Here is a 27081-nt window from a genome sequence, read left to right on the forward strand (position 1 = left end):
GATATAATATACATTTGTATATATTTGATGTTGGACATTAAATGTGCCTTATGTACACTTTAAAACCTACAAGTAAGTGTATTTTTATGATGGTAACTGTAAATGGACTATTGTAATGGGGTAAATCAATATACTTTGGGACAATTACTGAGTTTAGATTCATCTTACCAATTAAAATTTAGTCTGTGCATATTTATTTTAATTTTTAATTTTCTGATTTTAATTTCTGCTCTTCTAATAACCATAAAGAGTACTACTGCCAAACAAAACCAGAGAGAAATGTATTCATATATTTTAAAACAATCTAATTAAATATTGGGCACAAAACATTTAGCCAGTAAGAAAGGAAAACCTATATATATATATATATATATATATATATATATATATATATATATATATATATATATATATATATTCAGGTTGATTAGGACACATTTTCCCAGTCATTTCAATAGCAAAAAGTGTCCTAATCAACCTGAATTCCATATATATATTATATATATATATATATATATATATATATATATATATATATATATATATATATATATATATATATATGAGACCAGACTGAGTATAGATTAAATATGGGCCTTGGAAAAGGCTAGCTGACTTTATTGTGCTTTGACTACAGTGGGTAGTTCCAGTGTGGACAACAACCATGCATGCCACTTCAGCAGGCTGCATCTTACTCTGTCACTCTTTTCATAGCTTTTGCTGGCTCTGAAACACTCACTTGGTATTTCTCCTGCTCTTTCTCTAGCAAAAAATCACTCATCACTTAATGAAAGCTTACAAATGAAGGCCTGATTGTTTCAGGGGCCTTGTCACAGGTTTATTGATTTTGAATTTCTGTGTTACTTTTGCTATATTTTCACACTTAAAACAATAATTTGGTAATCCTCTTGTATTCTTCTGTGCTAAGAAATAAGTCTCCTGACAGTTCTCTCCCAAGTGCTTCCATTGTTGTCAGCATTAAGTCTGAGAATGATTCAGTGGGCTATATAACACTTAATTTTTAAGAAATTACTTCTCTTTAAATGTTTTGTTTCTCATCATACTTACCTTTAAATAAAAAAATGTCTTAAACTTACACCAATATATATTTTTATTTAGCACAATTTAGTAAATGTGTGTATTATATATATATATATATATATATATATATATATATATATATATATATATATATATATGTGTGTGTGTGTGTGTGTGTGTGTGTTAATAAAGTCAAATAATTGTATGTGAGAGAGTCAGTTGTAATATCATTGCGTTCCTATTGGTCAGTGTTAGAAAAGCTCAGCTTAGCCTGACAGTTAGCCTGCTCCAGACCAGGCTAGTTTCCCAGCATAAGTTGCCAGAGTAACTGAGTTTGAACTAATTTAAGTTTGTTTTATGAAACAGAATTCACTGACAACAAGTTTGACTATAAAATAAGCCTGGCTTGTTTTCTAATCTTGTTTTATGAAACAGCCCTCTGGTGAGACTACTTAACAAAAACATTGAAACCCCCACTCAACATTCTGCCTAAACACCAACGAGCAACCTCTTTGCCTCAGCAACAATAAAACCGTGTAAATGATATTCACATAAAGATACATTTTTTGGGGTTATCTGTATGTCTATTTCCATAGGCTAATAATTCCCAGTTGGTAATAGATACTCGAGCTCCTATTAAACAACTATTATATATAATCACTTCGTCTTTTCAGTTGCATTTATTGTCATGGTTCGTCACGTGTATTGATCAGATTCCACTCCGCGCCAGTTGGTGTCAGTATCGCTTAATCCTCTGAAGCGGTGCAGCGGATGTTGAGGAAATCCTTCACGATGGTGGAAGAAAAATGTTTATGAGTCTAAATGGTTAGAGAGGAACGATATATGTTTATTAACAGTTATTGCTTGTTTGTTTAGACTAATATATTCATGTGTTATGGGCGTTTTGCAGGGAAAATATTGTTTTAAAAGCTGAGTTTCCAATGCAAGCACGGATCCTTCTGCAAGCGCTGATTTATCTCGAGGCGAATTTGTGAGCTGACGTTTATCAGATATTTACACACAGTATTTGTCCATATAAACCTGGAAGGACCGTACAGAATGATTTGAGATCAGTTGAGCTGCGTTAGAGAAAGTGATGTAAAAGCGGCTCGTCAGCGATTCTTGCATCTGATTCACTCTCTTATGAACACATCTGATCTGTGGCGATGTCTCTGGTAGCGTATGACAGCAGCGACGACAGTGATCGCGATGACTCGACGGCTTCATCCGCTCGACCCGTGGGCAAGATCGGCGGACTTTTCGCTTCTCTGCCCGCGCCGAAAAAGACTGAACAGGCTTCAGCTCCTCAGCCTAAGAGGATGACTATGGATCTGCCGAAACCCAAGAAACGCACAGAACCTGTTAAAATCACCGTTCCTGAAATAAAACCTGCAGATGTGAGTTTTAAATCCATTAAAGCCTAATTATTTTACTGAAACTCTTTTTGATTGATGGTGTTTGTCTGTTTTAGTCTGACTCTGATGATGACGAGCCAGTACGAAAGAAGTCAGCTCCTCAGGTAAGGATAAAACATTATTTTTTTTCACTGAAGTCCACTTGTTATTAGCCTAAAGTTTGTTTTTTTTCTTAAGTACAGCTGTAATTTTTTTAAATGAATATTTTCCACCTTTTTCTGACCCTTGGAATAAACATTTTTTCATATTTAAATATATAAAATATTATTAAATGTACAATTAATATGTATAATTCTATATAAATGTACTTATTAAATATAAATTATTTGTTAATTCTAATTTATAATTAGCTACTAAGTATTTTTACTACTGCAGTAAGAATCTCATTCATTTTCCCTATAGTGGAATTGCGATAACTTATAAATCTTTAAAGACAAACCTAAAGTATTCCTCCGAGGTTGTTAATCAATGGTATATGCTTTTGTTGAAGTCATCAGCACACATTATTTCAAAAAATAAAAATAAAAAATGTGTACACCAACAAAATTCCGGGTGAAAACTACATTACCCATGATTCTGCCCATGATCTCCACCAATCAGAGAATTGCGACAAGCAAATTGCACCAAAAGAACTCTTTGATGGCAGTACTACGAATAACATAATCAAGTCAGACAATATTTGTATGCATGCAGATTTTGCAAAAAATGTTAAATATATAGTTTCTGTATAAGTAATCAAGTAGTTAATTATAGTTCTCTATCATTTTTAATCAATAATGCCATTCGCAGTGCTTCATGGGATTGTAGTTCTTTTGTAGTTCACCCGTTAAATACGCTGCCTGAACATGAATTTGCTTTAAATCGAAGTTTGTAATGTTGTGATACATCTTGTAGCTGTTAGTTTGGTCCTGGCTTGTAGCTCTTAAACAAAGACTTATTTTAAAAATACTTATGGGAAAAAATAAAAAAAATAAAAAAAATCTTCTGGATCCAATGCCTCTGAAAAACTGGGCGTGACTGTTGCACTCTATATGTAAATGGCTGCGGTTATCATTGGCTAATCTCTTTTGCATTTGAAATGTCACAGCGTCTCTTCCAAGTTTTTGAATATTGATTAAGCATTTATTGGGGTGGGCATATGTTAATGAGTTGTTGGTTGTGACGTCATTAACACAGCATTTTCTGGATGGCCCATTTTTCATCATATTTTTCATAATGTATAAATGGTCTGGCTGGACTTACCACATAGTAAATATGAATATTTTCCTCCATATTCTTCCAGGGAGGTGGTGGTGGTCTGTCCTCTCTGCTGCCCCAGCCTAAGAATCTAGTGGTGAAGGAAATGCAGCGGCCCCTGGTGCCGCACACCCTAACCAAACGCCCCGGATCGGATAAGCCTAAGGCAAGCGCAGCAAAGTCCCAAGGTCTTTCTGGAACCAGCCCCTCCCCATCCGCCATCAAAGCGGCTGCAAAGTCAGCGGCGATGCAGTTAGCCCGACAAATGGCTGCGGATGAAGAGGGAAGTGATGATGAAGTTGCTCCGGAGAACTACTTTTCCCTACCAGAAAGTTCATCAGAGCCTGTGTTGTCACAAAAACTAGATTCTCAGCAGTACGTTCCCTCTCTACACCCTCCACCCACTGTGGAGGACGCCCCATTGGACTTTGGTTCTAATGCAGACAGTTACAGTAGGACAGTCGGAGGCATGCAAGACTTTCAGAAGGAAGAATACCCACCTCAGTATCCTGAAAATCCACTGCCAGAGAATTCTCCACAGGTACTTCAAACACGTGTCCTTATGAGTAAGCACCATACACCATATTCCTTGTAATTTCAGCAGCTGATGCTTTATGCATATGTTTGACAGGATTACTATGGGGAGGGATATTACCAAGACCCAGATGCAGCTGATGAGCAGGATGAGTCAGGGTCTTCTTCAATGTTCAATGATGAAGCAGTGAGTTGTTTGTAGCATCTCTTTTACTCAGGGATGTTTTTTTTTTCTGTATTTATATGGATTTCCAAATTTTCCAATCTGAAGTATGACCCACACAAATTGCTTAAATCTGTAGAACAAAATTGCTGCATTTTCAAATACTTTTAATTCACAGCCATAAATATTAGTAATGGAAGTTTATTATTATTCTGTAAAACAAAAAAGTAATAATCATTATTATTTTTGTTGTAATTAAATTACAAATAATGTAATAATTTATTTAAAAACAAAAACAAATTTTAAATAAATACAATTTATTATTATTAAATTCCCATTTTTACAGTACTACAGAATTATTGCAATTGTAATAAATTTTACTGATTTGTTAGTTTTAGTAATTTAAATAATACAAATATTATTTTGAATAATAATAATATTATTATTATAAAATGTTTGTTTTACATTTTACGGTACAATAGTATTACTGCAATAGTAGTATTTTATTGATTTAATTTTTGTCATTTAAATAATAAAGATATTATTTTAAATAATAATAACCATTATTATTATTAAATTATCACATATTTTACAGTAAAATAGTATTATTAGTAATATTAGTGATATTTCTTCATTGATATGTTTATTTTTTTAATTTAAATAATATTTGTATTTGTTTTTATTTTAAATAAATGGAATCCTTAGCCAATTACATGTCTAATTATTATTGCTCATAGTATAATTTTTAAGTATTATATATAAATAATTATTTTTTCAGTATTTCTTTGGATTTCCATATTTTATATAACCCACATGAATTGATTAAATCTGGAGAACAAAATTGCTGCATTTTCAAATACTTATAATTCACAGCAATAAATATTAGTAATGTAATTTTATTATTATTATGGAAAACAAAGTAATATTAATAATCATTATTTTTATTATTGTTTTTATTAAATCCTCAAATAATTTAATGATTATAAATTAATTTATTTTGCATTTAATAACTGTTTATTTACTGTTTATTATACTTTTTTTTTTTACAATACAAGAGAATTATTACAATCATAATATATTTTATTTATTGATTTGTTAGTTTTAGTAATTTAAATAATAAAAAATATATTATTTTGAATAATAATAATAATAATTTTGTTGTTGTTGTTGTTTTGAAGTAACCACCTAGCAACCACTAAGAACACCCTAGAAACCATCTAGTACGTCCTAGCATCATGATGTTTTGCCATGATTTAAGTCCATGTCCATTTTTGCCATGATTTAAGTTAAATTCCAATATTCTTTGTATTTTTCCAGTTTCGGCGGCTGCAGGGCAAACAGAATCGCGGAAGAGAAGAAATCAAGTTCCTAGAGATAAAGGGAGATGATCAGCTGAGCGGCAATAAACAATGGATGACTAAGAACATGACAGCAGAGGAAGCGCCCCGCAAGTCCTTCAGCAAGGTAAGCACCTCCAATAGAAGACATTAAATGAGGAAATTTCAGTTTAGACAGGTGCAGAAGTGTCTGTTTTCTGATGGATATTTAATGGAGGGAGATGTATAAAAAGAAAGAGACTGACTTTTCCACCTCATTTTCAGAAAAAAGGAGATCAGCCAACGGGGCAACAGAGACGCAAGCACCAAATCACGTATCTGATTCATCAGGCCAAGGAACGTGAGCTGGAACTCAAGAACAACTGGGCCGACAACAAAATGACTCGGCGACAAACGCAAGCCAAGTACGGATTCTAATGGACTGGATATCAAGATGTTGTGCACACCTCTACCTAATGTGGAGCAGGTTTTGTTGGCCTATACAGAAATCTTTTTGCCAGCTTTTAGAGCTGTAATGCCAGTTCGTACAGTTTCAGAAAGGAGCGAAGGACTGCAAAGCTCTATTGGCTGCTATTACATTTGTTAAGATGGCTCCTAAATGTCTACCTAATACTGTCTTTCCATTTGAACATTGGTTTTGTTATGAGGTTTTAGTTCTGTCAAAAATCACTTGTAACATAACAGTAGCTGTGTAGGTTCACATGAATTATTATTAAATGATTGGGATGTTATGACTTGTTTGTCCAATAGGGTCTCGTCTTCCACACTGCCATGTGAGCAGTGGCATATATAAACCATTGAGACATTGAGAAAAAAAAAAAAAGAGTAACATTTTACAATAAGGTTCTGTATGTTAACATTAGTTAATGCGTTGTTGATTTTTTTTTTTTTTTTTTTAGCATTTAATACATTTGGTCAATGTTAATTTATAAATATGCTGTTGTTAGTTTGTGATGCATTAACTAATGTTAATGTATAAAAATGAATGTTTGTGTAGAAATGAATTCATGTTTATATGTAGAATCTTATTGTAAAGTGTTACGAAAAACCTTGTAAATCTTAAAAAGTGTTTGAGTGAATCTTCCCATCCTGGTTTGATTCTTTTAACTGCTTGTTTTTATTTGAATGTAGATTGTTAATGGAAGACCCTTGTGTAGAACCATGAGTAAAGTGTAAGAGTTTCATTACAGCTATAGAAAATGTACCAAAATGTGTCATTTTGTGTGTAAAAACACTTTTATGTGTGAAATAGTTCCTATATCACTGCCAGAAATAAAAATACATAAACCTGAGCAAAATAAGGTTGGTTCACAATCACAATATAATTTGACATTTACAAGATTTTTTACATAGACTTGAAAAGGATTAAAACAATGTAAAAATACGGGGGAAAGATTTTTTTTTTTTTTTTTTATTTATGCTAAATGTGTAAATATATATCTCAAAAAGTAGGAATGGGTTCACACCACAAACATTAAATTGAGCATTGATTTAATGTTAATTGAGTTTGAGTGTTTTATTCAACTTTAAAGCGGAACTCAGTAAGATTTGCGAAGCTCCCCCTACAGGTTCCTTCAGTGAACCACACTGTCATAAATACTCCAAGCGCAGCTCTAGACTACAACGCAGTAGTTTTGCAAATACAGTACAAGAAATCTCGATGAAGGGGGGTAATTTTCGAAATTGTCTTATAAAGTTATAATATATAATTTTTTTTGAATTACCGTAAAGCATTTTGTCACTCTCGCGTGAACGTGAACATGAGGCGAGATTGTGTCGGGTCGGCGAAGCTCAACTTGCAAGTGCTGTTTTCTGGCGTAGACGTGCCAGAGGGGGTTAGTGCACGCCTCAAACACACCACTACAAGTCAATGGACTATATGCACGGGTTACTTCCTGGTTGTCGTTAAGCCAGCTCGGGCACTTCCGGTGAACTGTTAGCTGTTCATTCTGTAGTCATTGTACATCGACACAAAACCATCTATGGTTGACTTTTTAATGCTGTATTTATATTTTAATGCAGTTATTACATTTACCTAATTTGCCAATAAACCAGTTTTATTGATTGCAATAAAGACAAAGCTATTGGGACTGTTTAAAAATGCCGTGTCTGTAATTAGACACACACACACACATTTTTTCCCCAGCACTTTAAATGTTATTTTTAATGCGATGACCACAAACAATTTGTTCGTTGTCCCCATTGTAAAACCGAACGTTTAAAAATGTAGGAAATTTAACATTTGATAAAAAACACTTATTTAAAAATAAAAAAGACAGTAATTAGCACTTTAACCAGCAGGTGGCGGCAAAGTAGCATTTATTTGCGCACATATCAGCCATTTCCTCTAAACGTTTTTCACTTCGTTTTTGACTAAATATTAAACATTATAAAATATCTAGGTTTGAAAAAAACATTGTGTCAATGTGAAGTATGAAATACTCACAAAATCTTATGAAAAACAATAACTTTTATTGTGAATTAATTACACAGAAAGCGAGCACCGCGCTCTCCCTTTGTAATCACAGCAGATGTCAGTCAGAGCAGCGCAAGATCAATGATTTCAGCACACTTGTGAAAACACACATTTTATTCAATTAATCTAACTAAAGTGCACAATAAATATTTAATTTTTGAAGCTTTTTTTCAAATAAAAGTGTGAAAACTAATGGTCGAATTGAATTTAGCGGAGGAGGAACATTGAGGTACGTCTTTATTTATATATTTTCTAAGCTGTCTTACGTTTGAATAACTAAATTAATGCTATGCTTGACTATTTAAGTGACTATATTCTGATTATAAACTAAGTATTACACTACTGATGCTCAACACACCAGCAAATGACATCTCACCGGAAGTTATCGAGCTGGCTTATATTAATGCGGAAGTTCTAAAGAACGCTCCGTGCATATAGTCCATTAACCATCGTAAGGACTTAGAAAACTATTTATGAAGGTAAAAAAAGTTACTTAGTTCTGCTTTAAGAATAAAAAAAAAAGTCAATTTTAATATGAACATGATTTCACACTGTGTTGCCAAGTCTGCAGTTTTCCCTCGGAAATTGAGCATATGCACGGTTACTTCCTGGTTTTCGTTAAGCCAGCTCGGGCATTTCCGGTCAACTGTTAGCTGTTCATTCTGTACTCGCTGTACATTGACACAAAACCATCAATTGTTGACTTTTTAATGTTGTATTTATATCTTAATGCAGTTATCACACTCGCCCAATTTGCCAATAAACCAGTTTTATTGATTGCAACAAAGACAAAGCTATTGGGAATATTTGAATAAGAAACATGGTGTCTGTAATTAGACACGTACACGCAACATTTTTTTCAGCACTTCAAATGTTATTTTTAATGTGATGACCACAAACATTATTTGTTCATAATGTTTGTCCCCATTTCCAAAACCGAACGTTTCAAGATGTAGGAAATCCAGTATTTGATAGAAAACACTTTTATTTAAAAATAAAAAAAGACATTAATTACCACTATAACCAGCAGATGGCAGCAGAGGAGCATTTATTAGCTCATATTAGCCATTTCCTGTTTTTCACTGTTTCGCTTTTGAATAAATATTAAACATTATAAAATCACTAGGTTTAAAAATACATTTTGTTAAGGTGAAATATGAAATACTCACAAAATCTGATGAAAAACAATAACTTTTCTTGTTAATGAATTACACAGAAAGCAAGTGGCGCACGCGTTTATGCTTTTTTTCACACAAAAGTGTGCAAACTGATGGTCGGAATTGAATTTTGCCGAGGAGGAACACTGATACACGTCTTTTTTATGTCATCTTATGTTTGAAAAACTAAATTAACACTAGGCCTGACTATTTAAGTGACTATATTCTGATTATAAACTAAGTATTACACTATTGATGCTGTTAAAGCTACTTCAGGACATTGAAGATACCTACACACAAACTGACATTTCACAGAACTATTTTTGTTTGGCCATTATGCTAGTTTTGTTGTGCAGATCTGGCAACCCTGCTGACAGTTGAAATGGTATAACCTGTACAGCTAATTTTTAAGACGATTATGAAGGTAAAAATTTGCCATAACCTGCATGTTAGAAAGATCAGAATGTCCCTTGACTGATGACAGGGCAGGAAGCTTGTTTGGGTGGCACATTGAGTCCCTTGATGCCAAACAATTGTGATTAGTCTGCAACAGCACAGTATGCTTTTAGTCTGGGCAGACTACCAATTTTCAAAAGATGCTTCCTACAGAATAATTTGCCATATCACAAAACACATGAAAAGATGACTTTGTGAAAATGGCAGTGATTTCTCGGTACTCCTGGACGAGGTGGAACAGGACATTCACAACTGAAAACTCTAAAGTCAGTGTGGACACATTCACAAAGCGATGTCACTGGAACCTTTTCTAAATTAACGGAAGTAAAAAGGAGGCGCTTGCTACCTAATCACCAGTATTTTAGTTTTATTAATATTTTAAATGAGCTTTTATTTTTATATTTTTAGTTTTCATGCTGATTTTCATTTTTAGTAATTTTATGCAATTTTGTCATTTTAGTGCTCCAACTTAAACTTAAGTTTATTGTCAAGGCAATTTTTGTTTAGTTTAAAGGGTTAGTTCACCCAAAAATGAAAATTCTGTCATTTATTACTCACCCTCATGTCATTCCAAACCTGTAAGACCTACGTTCATCTTCTGAACACAAATTAAGATATTTTTGATGAAATCCGAGAGCTTTATGACTCGTCCATAGATAGCAAAAAAGACAGATGTAAGCCAAAAAATTAACACTGCACAGGAAGAAATAAACAATCATTTTATTTGTACAAACTCCTTGCGTATATTCTCCAAGTTGTTTCCTGCAACACATTGCCTTTAGCAAAGAAAACACTATTCTGAATCCGACTGTTCTTGCTTTTGTTGCTGCTTCATGAGCATCAGTTGGCTGGGCTCCACATACGGCACCACAGACATGGACACCCTGACCGTGTCCACTCCATTCACCTGAGAGACCAAATACTGTTTCAGCAACGATTGAATCCCATAAGAGGATCTGTGTAAAATTATCATTAAACTGTGCTGTTTGCACTTGTAAAGTCAATTAACTCACTGTGACATCACACCAGTACTCTCCAGGCCCTGTGATTGGTTCTTCTGGAAGAGTCAAGGCATGAGTCGGCACAACCACACCGAGCTGCGGACAGAAATACAATCAATGGTAAAAAACTTCTGCACTAGATTGGGCAAACAATGTAAGTATGCATTACTTTTGTATTCACAAATACACTTGCATTTTATGTTGTGTGTTTCTGAGTTGACAGAAATTATACTTCCAATAAAATAACGGTTTTCTTTTTAGTATCTTACCCGTCTAAGAAACTGTCTGCAAACAATCTCTTTTGTGAGCGAGTACTGAACTGAAGTGTGCATGGCAACCTCAAGCTGTGTTTTCTTCAGGAATTCAACAGTCTGCAAAATGAACACAAACACAAAATGAAGCTGCTCATGTTGACACCAATATCAAAATAAAAAACCCGCCAATTTTTCTATATATAAATTATGTTTTATAAAAGTTTAAGTTTAAACCTCTCAAGATAACTCACTAGCTGTCCTGTGCGTGTCTGAACTCTGTCCTCTGGCCGTCCCTCACGCAGAAGCTACGGGAAAAACCAAGCAAACTGTGAACACTTGAAATTATGAAAATCCATTTACACTACATAAGAAAAAAATGCTTTGGTAATTGTTAATTATGACATAAAAAGGTCAAATATTACATACCAAGTCATAATCATGACATAAAAAGTCCAAATTGAATAGTAAGTCAATAATTATGAGATAATTCGAAATTGTATACTAAGCCATTCGAAATTATATACTAAGCCATAATTATGATAAAAAGTCAAAATAATGACATACAAAGTCATAATTATGAGATAAGTTGAAATTGACAAAAAGTCAAAATTATGACATACTAAGCCATAATTATGATAAAAAGTCAAAATTATGACGTGTCAAAATTAGTGATCGACCGATATATCGGTTTACCGATATTTTTCCCGATATTTAAGCATTTTTCCATAATCGGGTATCGGTTTTGTAATATCGGATTCGCCGATTTTACGGCGCCATCTTGTGGCCGTTTTGAGATTTCCGCCATTGCAGCCCGGGCGTCTGAGGAGATCAGTCAACAACAACTCAGTGCACAGGTAAAGTATATGTTCTACTTGGTTTGCTTTAATTAATCAACTTTATTTAACATAACAGATATGCACAAATGAGATCTGAGACATACATTCCTGATATAGTTAATTTATGCAGCTTGTTTCTAAACAATTGAGACGAACTCATTGAGTCACGTAGTGTAATTCGTCATGTCCTGCCCCAATAAAGACGTAACTTTACATGAATTAAATAAAACAGACATGAATGAGTGCATGTTGAAAATAAAAGCGCTGAATTTAATTCTCTATCTGTTGCATTTGCTCACCATTAGTCTAGAAGAAAAAGTTCGTTCATATTGCTTAGCAACTGACGGATGATCAGGAGGCTTAAGCACGGCCACTGAATGAAACTTTTGACAAGATTATCTTGTTTAAACACCCTAGATTATATTATCATTTACTACATAACAATTATTTCGCTAATACACATATAAATATAGCCTACCGCTTTGTGGAAATTAATTATTTATTATCTCCATGCGCGATCGCGGTTGATTAAGTTATAGTCAAACAGCACTTTGTCAGTTGGCATTTCATGATTTAACGTTAGATTAAATTTAGATCATAAAATGCCAACTGACAAGTGCTGTTTAACTTTATATAGTCTCGGAAAAAAAAGTTCGTTCATATTGCTCAGCACCTGAATGGGTTGATGATCAGGAAGCCTCAAGCACGGCCACTGCATGAAATTTTTGACAAGATTATCTCGTTTAAACACCCTAGATTATATAATCATTTGATTTACTACATAACCATTATTTAGTTAATTGCACTTAAATTTTTTGGACTCTATTTATTTGTGTATAAATATAAAGTTTTTTTTTTTTGTATGCAAGGAGGGAGTGATTGTTATAAATAAAATGGTTTGTTCAGCTCATTTGTGTTGTAATAATTGTCAAAAACAGAAGTATAACAGTAAATAAATATCGGTTCTGCATATCGGTTATCGGGTACATAAACATGCAAATAATCGGTATCGGTTATAAAAAATCAATATCGGTCGATCACTAGTCAAAATTATGAGATAAGTCAAAATTGACAGTAAGTCTTAATTGAGATAAGTCGAAATTGACAAAAAGTCAAAAGTATGATAATTATGAGATCAAAAGTAAAAATTTTGACATACTAAATCACAATTTTGATGTCAGAATTATGATATAAGCCAAAATTGATAAAAAGTCATAATTATGAGATTAAACGCTAAAATTATGACATACCAAGTCATAATTTTGAATTTTTATGGCAGAATTATGAGATAAAAAGTTGAAATTATTACTTAGTATGTCAACTATTCTTGTATAACAATTTCAACTTGTGTCATTACTGTCATAATTTAGTTTTTTGTCAACATTTTGACTCGTCACATTTATGTCACATGAATTTCAACTTTTCGTGTCATAATTTTGACCTACTATGTAATAATTTCTACTTGTCATAATTATGACAGTATGTCATGATGTTGACTTGTGCCATAAATATGATTTACAAAAGCATGATTTTCTTTTCCTTATGTGGTGGAGATAGGCTAGGCTTCCATGTGAAATGATGTTAATTACAAATGAATTGATTTGTATATGGAACCGACCCTTATTTCCTCTGCGAACATGTCTTTATTTTCCTGTGAAGGGTAGACAGCCAGGCCTTGGGGTAGCAATTTGTTGCGGCCCATCGATTTTTTCACAAAAACTGTGTCGCCTCGTCCACCAAGCTCTGTAAATTAAATATAACATCAAAATCCAAATTTGAAATCAAACTTATATATATATTAAAATATTTTTATAAGGCAAGAGCACTCACTGGGAACAGTCTGAGTGAGGATGAGCTCCATTTTGTCCTGAGAATTGTGTTTTTGGTCCTCAACCAGGCGGTACACCCTGTGTCGACGTGGATGTAGCTTGGCTGGCTTTCCCTCCTTTGATAAAGGAACCTTCCAACAGCGTTCAACAACAACTGTATTCTAGAAGAAGATTAAATTATAAATAACTGAGAAAAAAAGTCAAAATGTGTACATGTATTTTCATCACAACTCCATCTTTAAAGTCATTTCAGTGGTACTGTATTACATACAGTATGTGCATTCATAAACTATTGTTTATCTGTGTCTAGTCATCAGACATAGAGTTTATAAAATAGTTTTATTTGCAACTGGGCAAGATGAAGACAAAATAATAACTGTAAGAAATCACTACAAATCAGGACTGTGATATCAGTCACTCTGCTTACCTTGCATGCAGTTTGTGACAGATTCTGTATTCGACTCAAGGAAGATTTTACATTTGAAAGATTCCAGCAGCTTTGAAGGACAAACCTTGATGATGCTACCGCCCACATGATTAATATAGACGTTAGGATTGAAGATTAATCAATGTATTTAGTTGCAAATATTTATCATAGCCACCACCCGTAGAACGACATGAATTCTGTCAAAATTCACAAATATATCAACACCTATGTCTCATAACCTGTCATTGCATTCACTAAACCACATGAACGGCGCTGGGATGATAAAGGACCCCTAACAGGTAGTAGCGTATTTTGCCTGACAAAAATGTCAAGAAGTTCGCTTAATGCGCTGAAATTTATCACTTACTTTAAAATACCAATATAGTACAACACGTTTGTTTCCCAAATTGGTATATTATATTATAAACAAATATATAATCAAAGAGTTATGACGTTAAACCTATGCGTTAAACATTTAACTAGTTTGGTTTCAAAATAAATGTCCTTGCTCAATAAAAGTCTCATTTCTTCTATGCAAGCTCAATGCATTTACTGAAGAACTTATTTGACGAGGTTATATCTTTTTCCTGATTTTGTAACCTTCATGGACCACAACTTTTGGAACTGGTAATTTTTTTAAAGTCAAGATTGTGAGAAGTTACGCTATAATAAATATATGAAAAGGCTCTTTATTGATTTGTAAAGAATATAAATCAACAAAAAACAAATGGCTACGCATCAAAATCTTATAAAACATGTAAAATGGCAGTTAGACTATTCATACAAAACAAATAGAGAATGTATAAAATGTCTTGACATGCACTGATTCAAATTCACTACCTTGATTATTAATTGAAAAATAATTTTGGTAAACAAGAGTGTAAAAACAGCAGGGAAAAGGCCCAACAAATTGTATAAAATTATATGCAATATAATATGCAATGTATATGCAATGCACATGTATATGCAATTTACATATCAATACACTTCAGTGAAATATGAAGGATTCAAAAGACATAAAAAAAATACAAACAAAATTACATTGAAAATACACTCACAAAGAAATTCTTTTCAGAAACATGGTATGATTCAGATAATAATTACATTGAAAAAGATATATTGATAATAACTGCAAATAGTACTGTTAGTAATGGCCCGTATCATTGTCATTTCACAAAATTCATGGTCTGAATAAATAAATTATTTGTTGTGATCCTACATAATGACAAAGCTGTATTTTGAAAAAAACTGTGTGTGCATAGTTTATTGAAATAAACTTTTTTGTTTCTTATGTCATGTTATGGACTGTAATGTAGTCCGTCTAAATTGCCAATTTTAATGCTGCCAGCCTATAATCTACCAGGGCTTTAATTGAATTATTAAGACAGTTCTGGAGTTTAACTTTGATGTTTAAAACCACAAATGCACAACTTTGAAACACAAGGAAAACAATTAGCCCTTAAAAGTATATTTTCAGAACTGTGTCTGGCTAATAATGAACATCATTGAAGTTTCGCACATCCTACATTGATCATCATTACACTGTGACGAGTTAGTATCAAGATTCAGCAGCTAGTCCTTTAAAATTCAGTTCAAGCAGACAGCAGTGATACTTCGAAGCTGATCTAAAATGATCTGAAAAGTAACTGACTGATGCTGTTGTGACCTCTAATACTGAAGCAAATGAGATAAAACATTAACAAGTTTACAACATCACTTCACCCAGTAACGCATAATAATCAATAATAATACAATTATGATGATGGAATATGAATGGGGTTACAATTCAAAATATTTGATTGTATTTACACTCTGTAATTATTTTATAAACAGTACAGGACCATTTGAGTTGGGAAACCAACAAGTGTCTATAATATGCCATATACACTGGTGGTGAAAAGTTTAAAATTTTTAATTATTTTGAAGCAAGTCTCTTATGCTCACCAAAGCTGCATTTATTTGATGAAAAATACAGTAAAAACAGTAATATTATGAAATATTATTTTAAATAAATTAAATAACTGCTTTCCATTTGAATATAGTTTAAAATGCAATATATTTCTGTGATGCAAAGCTGAATTTTCAGCATCACATGTACATTCAGTCACATGATCCTTCAGAAATCATTTTAATATGCCGATTTGCTGCTCAAGAAACATGTATTATGGAGCCCCGCACATGCGGACAAAACTATATGTATATAGTAGCCACAAATTAAGAATTCATTTCTTCGTTTTAGTTAAATTGTGGCAACGAATTAAGAACGAGTTCCCACAACTTATTAATTTGCTCCCTCGTTTTTGTAAATAGCGGCCAGGTTATACTAACTTGTTCCCTATTTTTGATTTAACTAAAACACCGGAACAAGTTATTACAACTGGCCACAATTTTGTAAAAGAGGGAACAAATTATTGTATCGTGCGCACAATTTACTTAAAGGGATAGTTCACCCAAAAATGAAAATTCTGTCATTGTTTGGTCAAAAACATTCTTCAAAATATTTTCTTTTGTGTTCAGCAGAAGAAAGAAATTCATACAGGTTTGGAACAACTTGAAGGTGAGCAAATAAGAGAATGTTCATTTTTGATTAAACTATCCCTTTAAAACGAGGGAACGAATTAAAATGTGCTGATGTATTAGTAAGTCGTGGGAACGAATTCTTAATTAATGGCCATGATGCACATAATTTTTTTTCCTGCATGTCATGTTCAGGGCTCTGTAGTAAACAGTGTGCTGCTTAATATTTTTGTGTAAACAGTGTTACACTACTTTTCAAAGTTTGGGGTAAGTAAGATCTTAAAAAACAACAAAAACAATTTTTTTATTCAATGCATTAAATTGATTCAAGTGACACTAAAGACATGTTACAAAAGGTTTCTATTTCAAATAAAATCTTTTTTTTTTTTTTATTTCTATTCATCAAAAATATTAAGAAGTAAAAATGTTTTCACCTTTGACAATAATAAAAACCATCATTAATAACTGAGCACCAATACTGATTGACAATAATCAAAGCAGCATAAAAGACTTCTTTCCAAATCATTAAAAATCTTAATTATTCCCAAGTTTTGGCCACCAGTATATGGTTTTATTTCCTGTTGTTCTCAGTGAAGCATCACATTTCAAAGCATTGCTCATCTTAACACAAATCCCATCTGCACTTGTATGTATATATGGTAAAAAAGTTCACAAAAGCTTTGAGAGAGGAGGTAGAAATAAAATGTTGCCTTGAAATGAGCATGATTGCTCTACAATCACAAAGGTAACGGAAGGCAATCTAATGAGGGCACAGCTTCAGGCTTTCTTTCAATAGGCTGGAGGAAACAGCCTTGGTATGTTTCCTCTGCTGGGATTTCGGTGTTATGACAGTGTGAGAAAACCTGACCTTTGTGTTATGAAATATAATGTAGTTGCTTCCTTAGCAAACATTTATGGCTCTCGCAGAAACATTTAGTTAACTTAAAAGTACTGTATATAAATGCGTGTTTACATGAACATACTTTAGATTAACATTACAAAGAAAAGGTTTGTATATTCACCAAAAGCACATATATGTAGCAAATAAATGAGCAAGGCTATTCTGTGAATATAAATGCAGAATACTGAAAATTACTGTATTATTGTGTGTCCATACAACAAAAACTAATGGGCGGTGCTTTGGCGAGTTAGCTAAAAAAAAAAAAAGCAGCGCCCATGCGTAACAGGATTCATGAGAACTACAATGCAAAGATTTTTAAGAAGGCCTCAAAACTGATTTTCCCGACTCAGACATAGTAGGTCAATGTGCCAGTACAGTCGATCGATAACACTGGAGGATAATACTGGTATAGTAATAATAGCAATATAACACTTGATTCAGTTTCAAGTTTAAAATGCCTTGTTTAGATCTCAAAAAACGAATAATTCATTGTAGTGTTTGTCTGTGGAATTATTCAAAATGCTGATTCTTTGACTCCTCACACACAAACACACATACACAAGTTTAAAAAAAGACTGTTTTGAGTTTTGGAGTGCTATCTGGTACAATCATATGCCACGTCTGACACGTCTTCATGCTCTTCAGCATGTGCAGGGCAGAGTTGTAGTGTTTGACCCACCTAGCTGCCCCACTGCCATTAGCAGAATGTCTTTCTTTTCCTTATAAAACCGCAGCTCTCGTCCTGCCAGACGCGCCTCTTCCAGCTCGCGCTCGGTGGCGGCCATCTCTCGATTGATTGTACCGGATAAAGTGTGTTCTCGGCTGACCCAGTCGGCGGCCATTTGTGTACGCATGTCATCGTCTAGCGCTCGGTGGGAGTAATGAGCAAGCACTTCCTGTTTACAAAAGAGGCTAATTGTTAAACATACTGTAGATAGGTCAGTGAAACATATCAATGCGTCAAATAAATATTTACAAGGAACTAACAAGGTAATAATAACAAATACAAAAATGAGGAAATAAATAATATGATCGGAGTCTTTTGACTAATAATTTTAGTTTTTTGTGCCAAAATGCAATCATATTTTAGTTTTTCACTTTCATAAACAGTTATTTTAGAATCAGTGAGATACTATGACAGTTTTTATTAACATTTTGAATTTGTTTTTATTTTTATATTTTTCATGAAATATGTAATGTTTTAGTTTTTTTACAGATTTTTTCTTAAATGTCATATTTAAGTTTTTTAATGAACAGTTTGCCAGTGTTATTTTAGTAGTATGGTAGCTAATTTCCGCACTGAATAAAAAATAAAAAAGGAATAATTGCGACTCACAATTCTGACTTTTTTCTCCAAACTGCATGATATAAACTCGCAATTGTGAGTTATAGAGTCAGAATTGCGAGTTATAGAGTCAGAATTGAGTGTTATAAAGTCAGAATTGCGTGTTACAAAGTCAGAATTGTGAGTTATAAAGTCAGAATTGTGTGTTACAAAGTCAGAATCGCGTGTTACAAAGTCAGAATTGCGAGATATAAAGTCAGAATTGTGAGTTATAAAGTCAGAATTGTGTTACAAAGTCAGAATTGCGAGATATAAAGTCAGAATTGCGTGTTACAAAGTCAGAATTGCGTTATAAAGTCAGAATTGCGAGATATAAAGTCAGAATTGCAAGTTATAAAGTCAGAATTGCGTTACAAAGTCAGAATTGCGAGTTATAAAGTCAGAATTGCGTGTTACAAAGTCAGAATTGTGAGTTACAAAGTCAGAATTGCGAGTTATAAAGTCAGAATTGCGAGTTATAAAGTCAGAACTGTGTGTTACAAAGTCAGAACTGTGTGTTACAAAGTCAGAACTGTGTGTTACAAAGTCAGAACTGTTACAAAGTCAGAATTGTGAGTTACAAAGTCAGAATTGTGTTACAAAGTCAGAATTGTGTTACAAAGTCAGAATTGCGTTACAAAGTCAGAATTGCGAGTTATAAAGTCAGAACTGTGTTACAAAGTCAGAATTGCGTGTTACAAAGTCAGAATTGCGAGTTATAGAGTCAGAATTGCAAGTTGCAAAGTCAGAATTGCAAGTTGCAAAGTCAGAATTGTAAGTTGCAAAGTCAGAATTGCAAGTTATAGTGTCAGAATTGTTAGTTAAATGCTGAATGTGACTAGTTTCTGAACTCAAAATAGTTGTTGTTGACTTAAACATGGGCGATCATGTCAGAATAATGTTAATAAATGGTATTTTTGGAGTTTTAAAGTTACAGCATGTTTTCGTAGTGCACTTTTATTGCACTTTTAGTGCACATTTAACTTTTATTTTAAAAGATGAAGGACTATGTGATATCTCATGATATGACTTTTTTTCCCCCACAACTGAAAATAGAATACTTGTCTTCACCTGACGGGAGCACTGCCTTTCTCTCATGGCTTTGAGACTACCATTCCAATGAAGAAGCTGGAAAACTGTCATCAGTTCCTAAGAAAAATGTTAAATATGTGAATCTTGAAGTCACACGTTCATTTACTCACATCTTTCCATGCAGTTCAATCATGATCTCACTCACCTGAAACTCTAGCATAGATTTCCCCTTGTTAGATTCTAACATGAAGCGAAAAGCACCGATGCCTGTACTAGGGTTATCAGCTTCTTCTCTGTTTCCCTGCAGTTAATAAATATGAGTATAGATAAACAATGTCAACAGTACACTACTGTTTAAAGGTTTTGGGTCAGCAAGATTTCACAAAAATGCATTAAATTGATCAAAAGTGACAGTAAAGAGAATTATAATATTTCAAAAGATTAAAAAATTTTTTGAACTTCCTATTCACCAAAGAATCCTGACAAGATGTATTCTACAAAAATCTTAAGCAGAAAAACGGTTTTCAACATTGATAATAATAAAATGTTTCTTGAGCAGCAAATCAGGAAATTAGAATGATATTTGAAGGATCATGTGACACTGAAGACTGGAGTAATGATGACGAAATATATTAAAATAGAAAACAGTTATTGTAAAATTGTAATAATATTTCACAATTTTACCTTTTTACTCTATTTTTGATCAAATAAAAGCAGCAACCCAAAAGTTTTAAACGATAGTCTAGGTCAAATTATTTTTAAAAATGCAAGTAAAAGGAATGGTTCACATGAAAATAAAAAATTCTGTCATTTTCTTACACTCATTTTCAAAAACAAGAATGTTATTTTGAGAGTGTTTGTCTGAATGATTTGTTCACTAAACAGTCAGAGCTAAACTGAAATTTCAGTTCTTATTCATTGAAATCTTAACATTTCCCGGTTTCACAGAAAGGGCTTAGTTTAAGTCAGGATTAGGCCTTCAATTAGTAGCTTTTATAAACGTTCACTAGTAAAACACATTACTGGTCTGCATCTTGAGAAAAAACAATGGCAGTGACATATTTTAAGATATGTTTTAATATTTTAAGTTACTTTCAGTTAAAACAGCTCAAACATGCATTTTAGTCTAGGACTAACTTAAGCCTTGTCTGTGAAACCGGGGGACAGTGGTAACATGATGAGGGTGAGAAAATGAAGCTTGAATTTTAATTCAGCCCTCAGAGAACCGTGAGAACTCACGTTAAAAGAGGCTAGAGCCTCACACACACTCTTCTCTATGAACTCATCTGTGATGCGTCGAGATGGATGCTCATTGAAAACAGAATTCATTAGGGCAATTTTGGCCGCGCTCCTCCTCGCTTCGGCTTTGGTCGGGCAGAACTGAGAAGATCAAAGATTCTATTTAACCACACTGTAATCGAATCCTGAAGATGCTCACAGAATTCATTTCCAAGAGATCCTCAAGAGAAAACATTAGACAGAAAATATGCAGACACAGATGGCAACCAAAACACAATTATTTATTTTCTGAAGATCTAAGGTTCAGAGAGAAATGCACTGGAAAATGCAAAGGGAATGTTGCATGAGGTGCTTGCCTGAAAACTCCCGAAGCAACTGCCCCCGGGGAGACTGACGTAGCAGACGTAAGGGGGGTTATTGGATGGGACCATCTCGTAGACTACGAGAGCGCCATTCCTTAGGTCAGCACCCCGTGACTGCTTCATCTGCCAGAACTCCTGTAAGGCCTCCACGACATTCACTGTGGGAATCAGAAACATCATATCAGAATATACAACACCATTCAAGTATATTTTAAGACTCGTGAGTTCAAATGTTGCTTGAAGCAACGGCAATCACATTTCTCATATCATCAAAGACCAGATATCATATCATTTTTTTTAGTTATATTTAACAGAGGTGTAACAGAACATGTATTTGTCCCAAACCGCCATGGTACGGACGTCACGGTTCAGAAGAATACAGAAGAAGAGACGATCGATCAATACGTTTACTCGTAATCTCTGAGGAAAGATATCAATAAAACAGCTTGAGAATAATATCTCACGTAGCATTACGTTTACCTCAGGCATTTAGAGTTGACAGCATGTTACTTCACTAGAAAAAGAAAGAAAAAAAGGGCTGTTGTCTTCCCTTTTGCAAAATAGATAAGAAAACCATCACCCATAATGCACTGGGCATGTTGCCGTCTAAGGCCACTTCTAGTCTGCTTCTATTGGATTGACCATAGTCAAATACTGCCATGCTTGAGTAGGAAATACTTCTTAGCAAACTTTTAGTCACAATGCTGTTGTGACTTGTATTGTTCCTGGGTGCAAGAATTCAGAGAGTAAACATTTAGAGGCAGTAAGTTACTTTCGGTTTCCAGTTTCGTGTTTTAGGCAGTGGCTAAAGCTGCAAAGAATAGTAAATATTAAGAGAACACCGCAATGGAAATGGAAAAACCCAGTTGCTGCATCTGAAATAGAATACTTCCCTACTATATAGTATGCGAAAAACAGCACGCCAATAGAGCAGTATCCAATATACATAGTATTCGAAAAACAGTAGGCAAAAAGTACACGGATGACCTACTATTCCCACCGAGATTCTGACGTGCGCATTCGATGGCCGCTTTACTATCCCATGAGGCCATGGGAGAGTATTTGTGAATGGCGGTAAAGTGACGCAACTGACGCCATAGGTCAGATGAAAGTGACAACATGGCGGATGTAGTACATCCAAATTCATTCATACTAAATAGAACATATTTTTTTTACGGACGTGAAGTTAGTTTCAAACCAGATGTTTGTACCTACTTTAGCCTTAGATGACAACATGCCCTGTGAATTATGGGTGTTGAAGTTTTCCTATCTATTTGGCAAGAGGGAAGACAACAGCCCTTTTTCTCTGTTTTTTTTTTTTTTATTTCTAGTTAGGTAGCACCGATTTAAATAAATAAATTCCAGCTTTCGACTTTCTACTGCATAGGCAGCAAAGGTTTATTGAAAGGCCATTTTGCCAGTGGTGAATTACCCCTTTAAAGGAAACATACACGGACATATTTTAAGGGTTAGTTCGCCCTAAAATGAAAATTCTGTCATTAATTACTCACTCTCATGTCGTTCCAAACCATAAGACCTTCGTTCATCTTCAGAACACAAATTAAGATATTTGTTTTTAAACACAAAAAGTATTCTCGTCACTTCACAACATTAAGGTTGAGCCACTGTTGTCTCGTGGACTATTTTAACAATGTCTTTACTACCTTTCTAGGCCTTTACAGTGGTAGTTGTGTTGCAGTTGATCGGAGGCCAGAAAGCTCACGTATTTCATAAAAAATATCTTAATTTGTATTCCGAAGATGAACAAAGTTCTTACGGGTTTGGAACGACACGTTTTTCATTTTTGGGTGAACTATCCCTTTAAACCTGATCAGCAAGTGTTTTAGGCCAAACGGAGGGGATAAACTAAAAACCTTCTGCCCAGCCTGTGGGCAGGGATACAAAAATGTGGAAGTAGAATCTGTAGTTTTCACAAAAGCCCTGGAAGCTGTCAAAAGTCCACCAAATGGCACGTTTTGCATCATCCGGAGGACTTTAGCTGACAAATAAACAGGAATTTCTCGGTCCAAGTAAAGAACAAGTAAACATTGTTTATTTACATATACTACTGACACTGTAGCAATACAAAAGCAGGATGAAAATTGTGAACTTTAAGTTTGTTTAGAGATGGCATGCTAGAGGGCTAAATAAATCGAGCAAAATATCTACAATCTTACAAAACAGTTCATAAATCTTTCGCTGTGACGGTCTCGGCACACAATGAAAAGGACATGCTCATTTAACGGCCGATATAAAGGAAGCTTGTTGTTGTGGAATTGCTTAGATACTAGTTTCTAACAGGAAATAAAGGGTGGTGTATTTGGACGGGAGTAATGTGAAAATTATCACAATTATATAAAGGTCTTTCTTCCGTAAATGAAAGATGAGCTTCTGTTACATTCAGATGGACTGAGGTGTCTCGGAGGTAGATTAATACACTTAACCTGCCTCTAAAGTACACTGGCAACAGAATTTATCCGACAATAATCCCCAATGTATTTAGGTCAGCATGTCAGGGGGCTCAATCTGCTTTGAGCAGTCGAATCGAATGTTCAAATCCACCTATAGTGCTAGTCTAGTTAGGGAGCTGAATCTCATGAAAAGCATGTCTGGGTAATATTTATTTCAGATAATATTTCTGGGTAATATAATAAAAATCAAAAGAAAACAATATTTTGCATGAAAATTAAGCCAGTGTGACATTATTTTCATTACAATTAAACACACCACCATCCCTCTGACTTTGTTACTGTTCTTGATGACTCAGCTTTTTAATTTAAATAAATTTAATGTTTAAATATTATAAAAAATATTATTGACACAATGTAGGCCCAATATTTTTCAGCGAAATGTTTTTTTCTTTTTATTTTGAAGGGAAATGAGATTCAAAACCCATGCTGCTCAGACACAGCCTGAAGTTATGTTTCGGGGAAGAGAGAGAGAGAGAGAGAGAGAGAGAGAGAGGAAGTTTCAAGACACATTTCTGAATGTGTTTGTTTGAAATATCTTCCATGTGGGTCAATGATGTGACACTCTTTTTTTTTTTTTGGTCCAGATCTAGCCTATTAAATAATTCAAAAATACATTAAAAATGCAATTTACAGGAAATTAACAGAAACTCTCATATGACAATTTCTGAATTGAAGTCATATTTTGGAGGGCTCAAAATCAATGTCTGGGTGGTGTAAATAATAATAAAAAAAAGTAATAAGTAATAAGTCTGCCAAATTAAAGTCAGTGCAACCAGCATGCAGAAAGGCAATAGTGTTGTGAAAATGACAAATGCATTAATTTATATGATGTTACACTACTTACATGTACATTTTAGAGTCATTTAAAGTAAAAAAAAAAAAAATCTTAAAAATGTATAGAAGAAAATAAATTAGAATAGAATAGAAGAACCCATCTGAATACAAATATTACATTTCTAAGCACTTTACATGTACGACTATATTTTTTAAAAGCTTCGCCATTATTTATCATTGACCCTTATGCTTTCATAGTGCAAAACATCTTCATGTTGACCCCACATACCCCTGCCGTATCCTTGCGTGTGTTTGGCAAAGCTCCTGACCACCGCGTCCACCGCCTCCCTCAGAACCGCCGGGTTGGTGGGATTGGACAGACCCAGACCTGCCGCCGCCATGTCCACCGAACCAAACCCGCTGCCCATGATACCGGACCCGAGGCTGTGGAGCTGAAGGGGCGGCAGTGGTGGCGGCGGCCCCGGGGAAGCAGACACCGAGATATGGGAACCCTGTGCCGAGGAAAGAGTGCCGGTTACACCGGGCCGCAGGGACCGAAGCGTCCCGGTTGCGCTCGCTCCGTATCCGATACCGGGCTGTAAGCGCTGATGGCGAAGAGACTCCATTGTCTCGAAAAGTGATGCAAAAGAAAACAACACAAAGGGAACGACTACTACAAACGATTACAAAGCCGATTAAAAATGCTTATGGCAGTCATAAAAAGTGTTTCTCGAAGATATGCGCTTTGTTAGGCTGATTGGGCAAAATATTATTTACTGTTTGGGGCGTTAAACAGCCATAGGGAGGAAAAAGGAGCAGCATATGCTTGAGTTTGACCAATGGATGGATTCACGCTGTGTGACGTGGCACGTCCGGCCAAACCTTCCCAAAATCCACAAATCTCTGTAACCAAATCAATATGTAAACAACGCAATTTTCAAATATTTGTTATACATGTTTATGTAAATTTGTGTAAATAAAGTCATCTATACACATCTCAGGCGAACAAAAAATGACTAAATTAGAGAACTAGAGAACAACTTCTACTAAACATGGTTGACATAATTAGTTTAAGATGGTACAGCTTACATGCTAGTTCTGTGATTTTGATGAAGAAAACAATGTTGGATATCTTTTTTTTTTTTATCTCCATAATTCAGAAAATACTGGAAACAGCCAAACATAATAAATACATTTTCACATTTTTGAGAAAACAGCCTTTGTATTGCATCTGGTTACAGTAACAAAAGGTAATACTATGGTTTTTGTCTGCTGGTTTATCCATCTTTCATGGTGGTTCCATTGTATTTTTATAGTATTTTGGAGTATAAAATGGTAATTAACGAATAAGGTTATTAAGGTTAATTATTAAGTGTTAACAATGAGATTATGTGAATTTTATAATCAATTAACACTGCTTTTGTCATTTTTTACAAGATGGACAAAATTTTTCAACAACAAATTCATTTGGTTTAACCAAAATTTCGGTTTTACCAAATGACACTTTTGGTTATACCGGATGACAATATTTTCAAACAATGCGAACATGCTGATATCTAGCTAACTAACAAAAGGACAATCAAACATTTTATATTTAATACAAGTTTTTAAAATATTACAACATCTTCAATGTTTTATAGCGGTTGTACCGAATGACCTGTTGTTTTTCATGAATTTTTCAAATAGCTAAGAGAGAGTTAGTTACTTTACTGCACGACTTTGCAGGTGTCTGAAAGATGTCACATCCTGTCACATGATATTGACCGTATGATTTGAACCAGAATGGTCCCTTTATATTGGTTACTCCGAATGACATCAATGAAATTCATTTTTCCGGACATTTTTCACATAACAAAGCATAATTTTAAACCCATTTTGCACTATGTTGATATATGATGTTATAAAATCATGCCAGAATAAAAAAAATATATACATTTATTACATTTTAAGATATTTTAATCACAACTGAAATGGCTGTATTGGCCTTTGGACGGTTAAACTGAATGACCTTTTGACACTTCAAAATCTTTAAAATACCTTTATATGTAGCAAAATATAATTAAAACCTTTTGAATTCAATTAAAGATATCTAGTTATACTATCTTACATACTTTGGATGTCATATCTTTGTTTTTTATTATTATTGAGGCCTTTGGACAAAAAAATGACCCATCACGTCATTGACCCACATACCGTAAGAGTGACCTATGAATTTTTATGTCAGTTTTTGATTATGTTATTGGCTGTTACATGACATCATGTGAATCAAAATGTGCATTTAGTTTAATGTGACGTATAT

General features: G+C 34.0%; 3 protein-coding genes across 3 annotated transcripts; 1 reads left to right on the forward strand and 2 right to left on the reverse strand.

Moving 5' to 3' along the window:
• The first annotated feature begins 1772 nt into the window (after positions 1–1772).
• prcc (proline rich mitotic checkpoint control factor) lies at positions 1773–7227 on the forward strand. Its single transcript, XM_048202923.1, has 6 exons — positions 1773–2438; positions 2513–2560; positions 3739–4233; positions 4324–4413; positions 5707–5853; positions 5991–7227. The coding sequence occupies exons 1-6, from the start codon at positions 2208–2210 to the stop codon at positions 6141–6143; spliced, it is 1164 nt and encodes a 387-aa protein (XP_048058880.1). The 5' UTR covers positions 1773–2207; the 3' UTR covers positions 6144–7227.
• A 3292-nt stretch (positions 7228–10519) lies between these two features.
• mrpl9 (mitochondrial ribosomal protein L9) lies at positions 10520–14469 on the reverse strand. Its single transcript, XM_048202925.1, has 7 exons — positions 14163–14469; positions 13737–13896; positions 13525–13649; positions 11322–11375; positions 11086–11187; positions 10829–10912; positions 10520–10722 (listed from the first exon to the last, which is right to left on the reverse strand). Exons 1-7 carry the CDS (start codon positions 14268–14270, stop codon positions 10609–10611), a joined length of 747 nt encoding a protein of 248 aa, XP_048058882.1. The 5' UTR covers positions 14271–14469; the 3' UTR covers positions 10520–10608.
• Positions 14470–16656: 2187 nt separating this feature from the next.
• On the reverse strand, positions 16657–25958 carry lix1l (limb and CNS expressed 1 like). The gene is made up of 6 exons (XM_048202926.1): positions 25072–25958; positions 21532–21695; positions 21176–21316; positions 20142–20237; positions 19976–20053; positions 16657–18476 (listed from the first exon to the last, which is right to left on the reverse strand). The coding sequence occupies exons 1-6, from the start codon at positions 25406–25408 to the stop codon at positions 18222–18224; spliced, it is 1071 nt and encodes a 356-aa protein (XP_048058883.1). The 5' UTR covers positions 25409–25958; the 3' UTR covers positions 16657–18221.
• Between the last annotated feature and the right edge of the window lie 1123 nt (positions 25959–27081).

This window comes from Megalobrama amblycephala, linkage group LG9, assembly GCF_018812025.1.
Source record: "Megalobrama amblycephala isolate DHTTF-2021 linkage group LG9, ASM1881202v1, whole genome shotgun sequence".
NCBI classification, from domain to species: Eukaryota; Metazoa; Chordata; class Actinopteri; order Cypriniformes; family Xenocyprididae; genus Megalobrama; species Megalobrama amblycephala.

Bases quoted from the DNA above. Each gene is read 5' to 3' on its own strand.
- lix1l (XM_048202926.1), bottom strand. From the start codon at position 25,408: ATGGAGTCTCTTCGCCATCAGCGCTTACAGCCCGGTATCGGATACGGA. The intron at 20,238-21,175 runs GTGAGTTCTCAC...TATTAACTGCAG, and splicing joins AGGCTCTAGCCTCTTTTAAC to GGAAACAGAGAAGAAGCTGA. The intron at 20,054-20,141 runs GTGAGTGAGATC...CATTTTTCTTAG, and splicing joins AATCTATGCTAGAGTTTCAG to GAACTGATGACAGTTTTCCA.
- prcc (XM_048202923.1), top strand. From the start codon at position 2,208: ATGTCTCTGGTAGCGTATGACAGCAGCGACGACAGTGATCGCGATGAC. The intron at 2,439-2,512 runs GTGAGTTTTAAA...TGTCTGTTTTAG, and splicing joins CTGAAATAAAACCTGCAGAT to TCTGACTCTGATGATGACGA. The intron at 5,854-5,990 runs GTAAGCACCTCC...CCTCATTTTCAG, and splicing joins CCCGCAAGTCCTTCAGCAAG to AAAAAAGGAGATCAGCCAAC.
- mrpl9 (XM_048202925.1), bottom strand. From the start codon at position 14,270: ATGTGGGCGGTAGCATCATCAAGGTTTGTCCTTCAAAGCTGCTGGAAT. The intron at 13,897-14,162 runs GTAAGCAGAGTG...ATCTTCTTCTAG, and splicing joins TGTCACAAACTGCATGCAAG to AATACAGTTGTTGTTGAACG. The intron at 10,723-10,828 runs GTGAGTTAATTG...TTGGTCTCTCAG, and splicing joins AGTACTGGTGTGATGTCACA to GTGAATGGAGTGGACACGGT.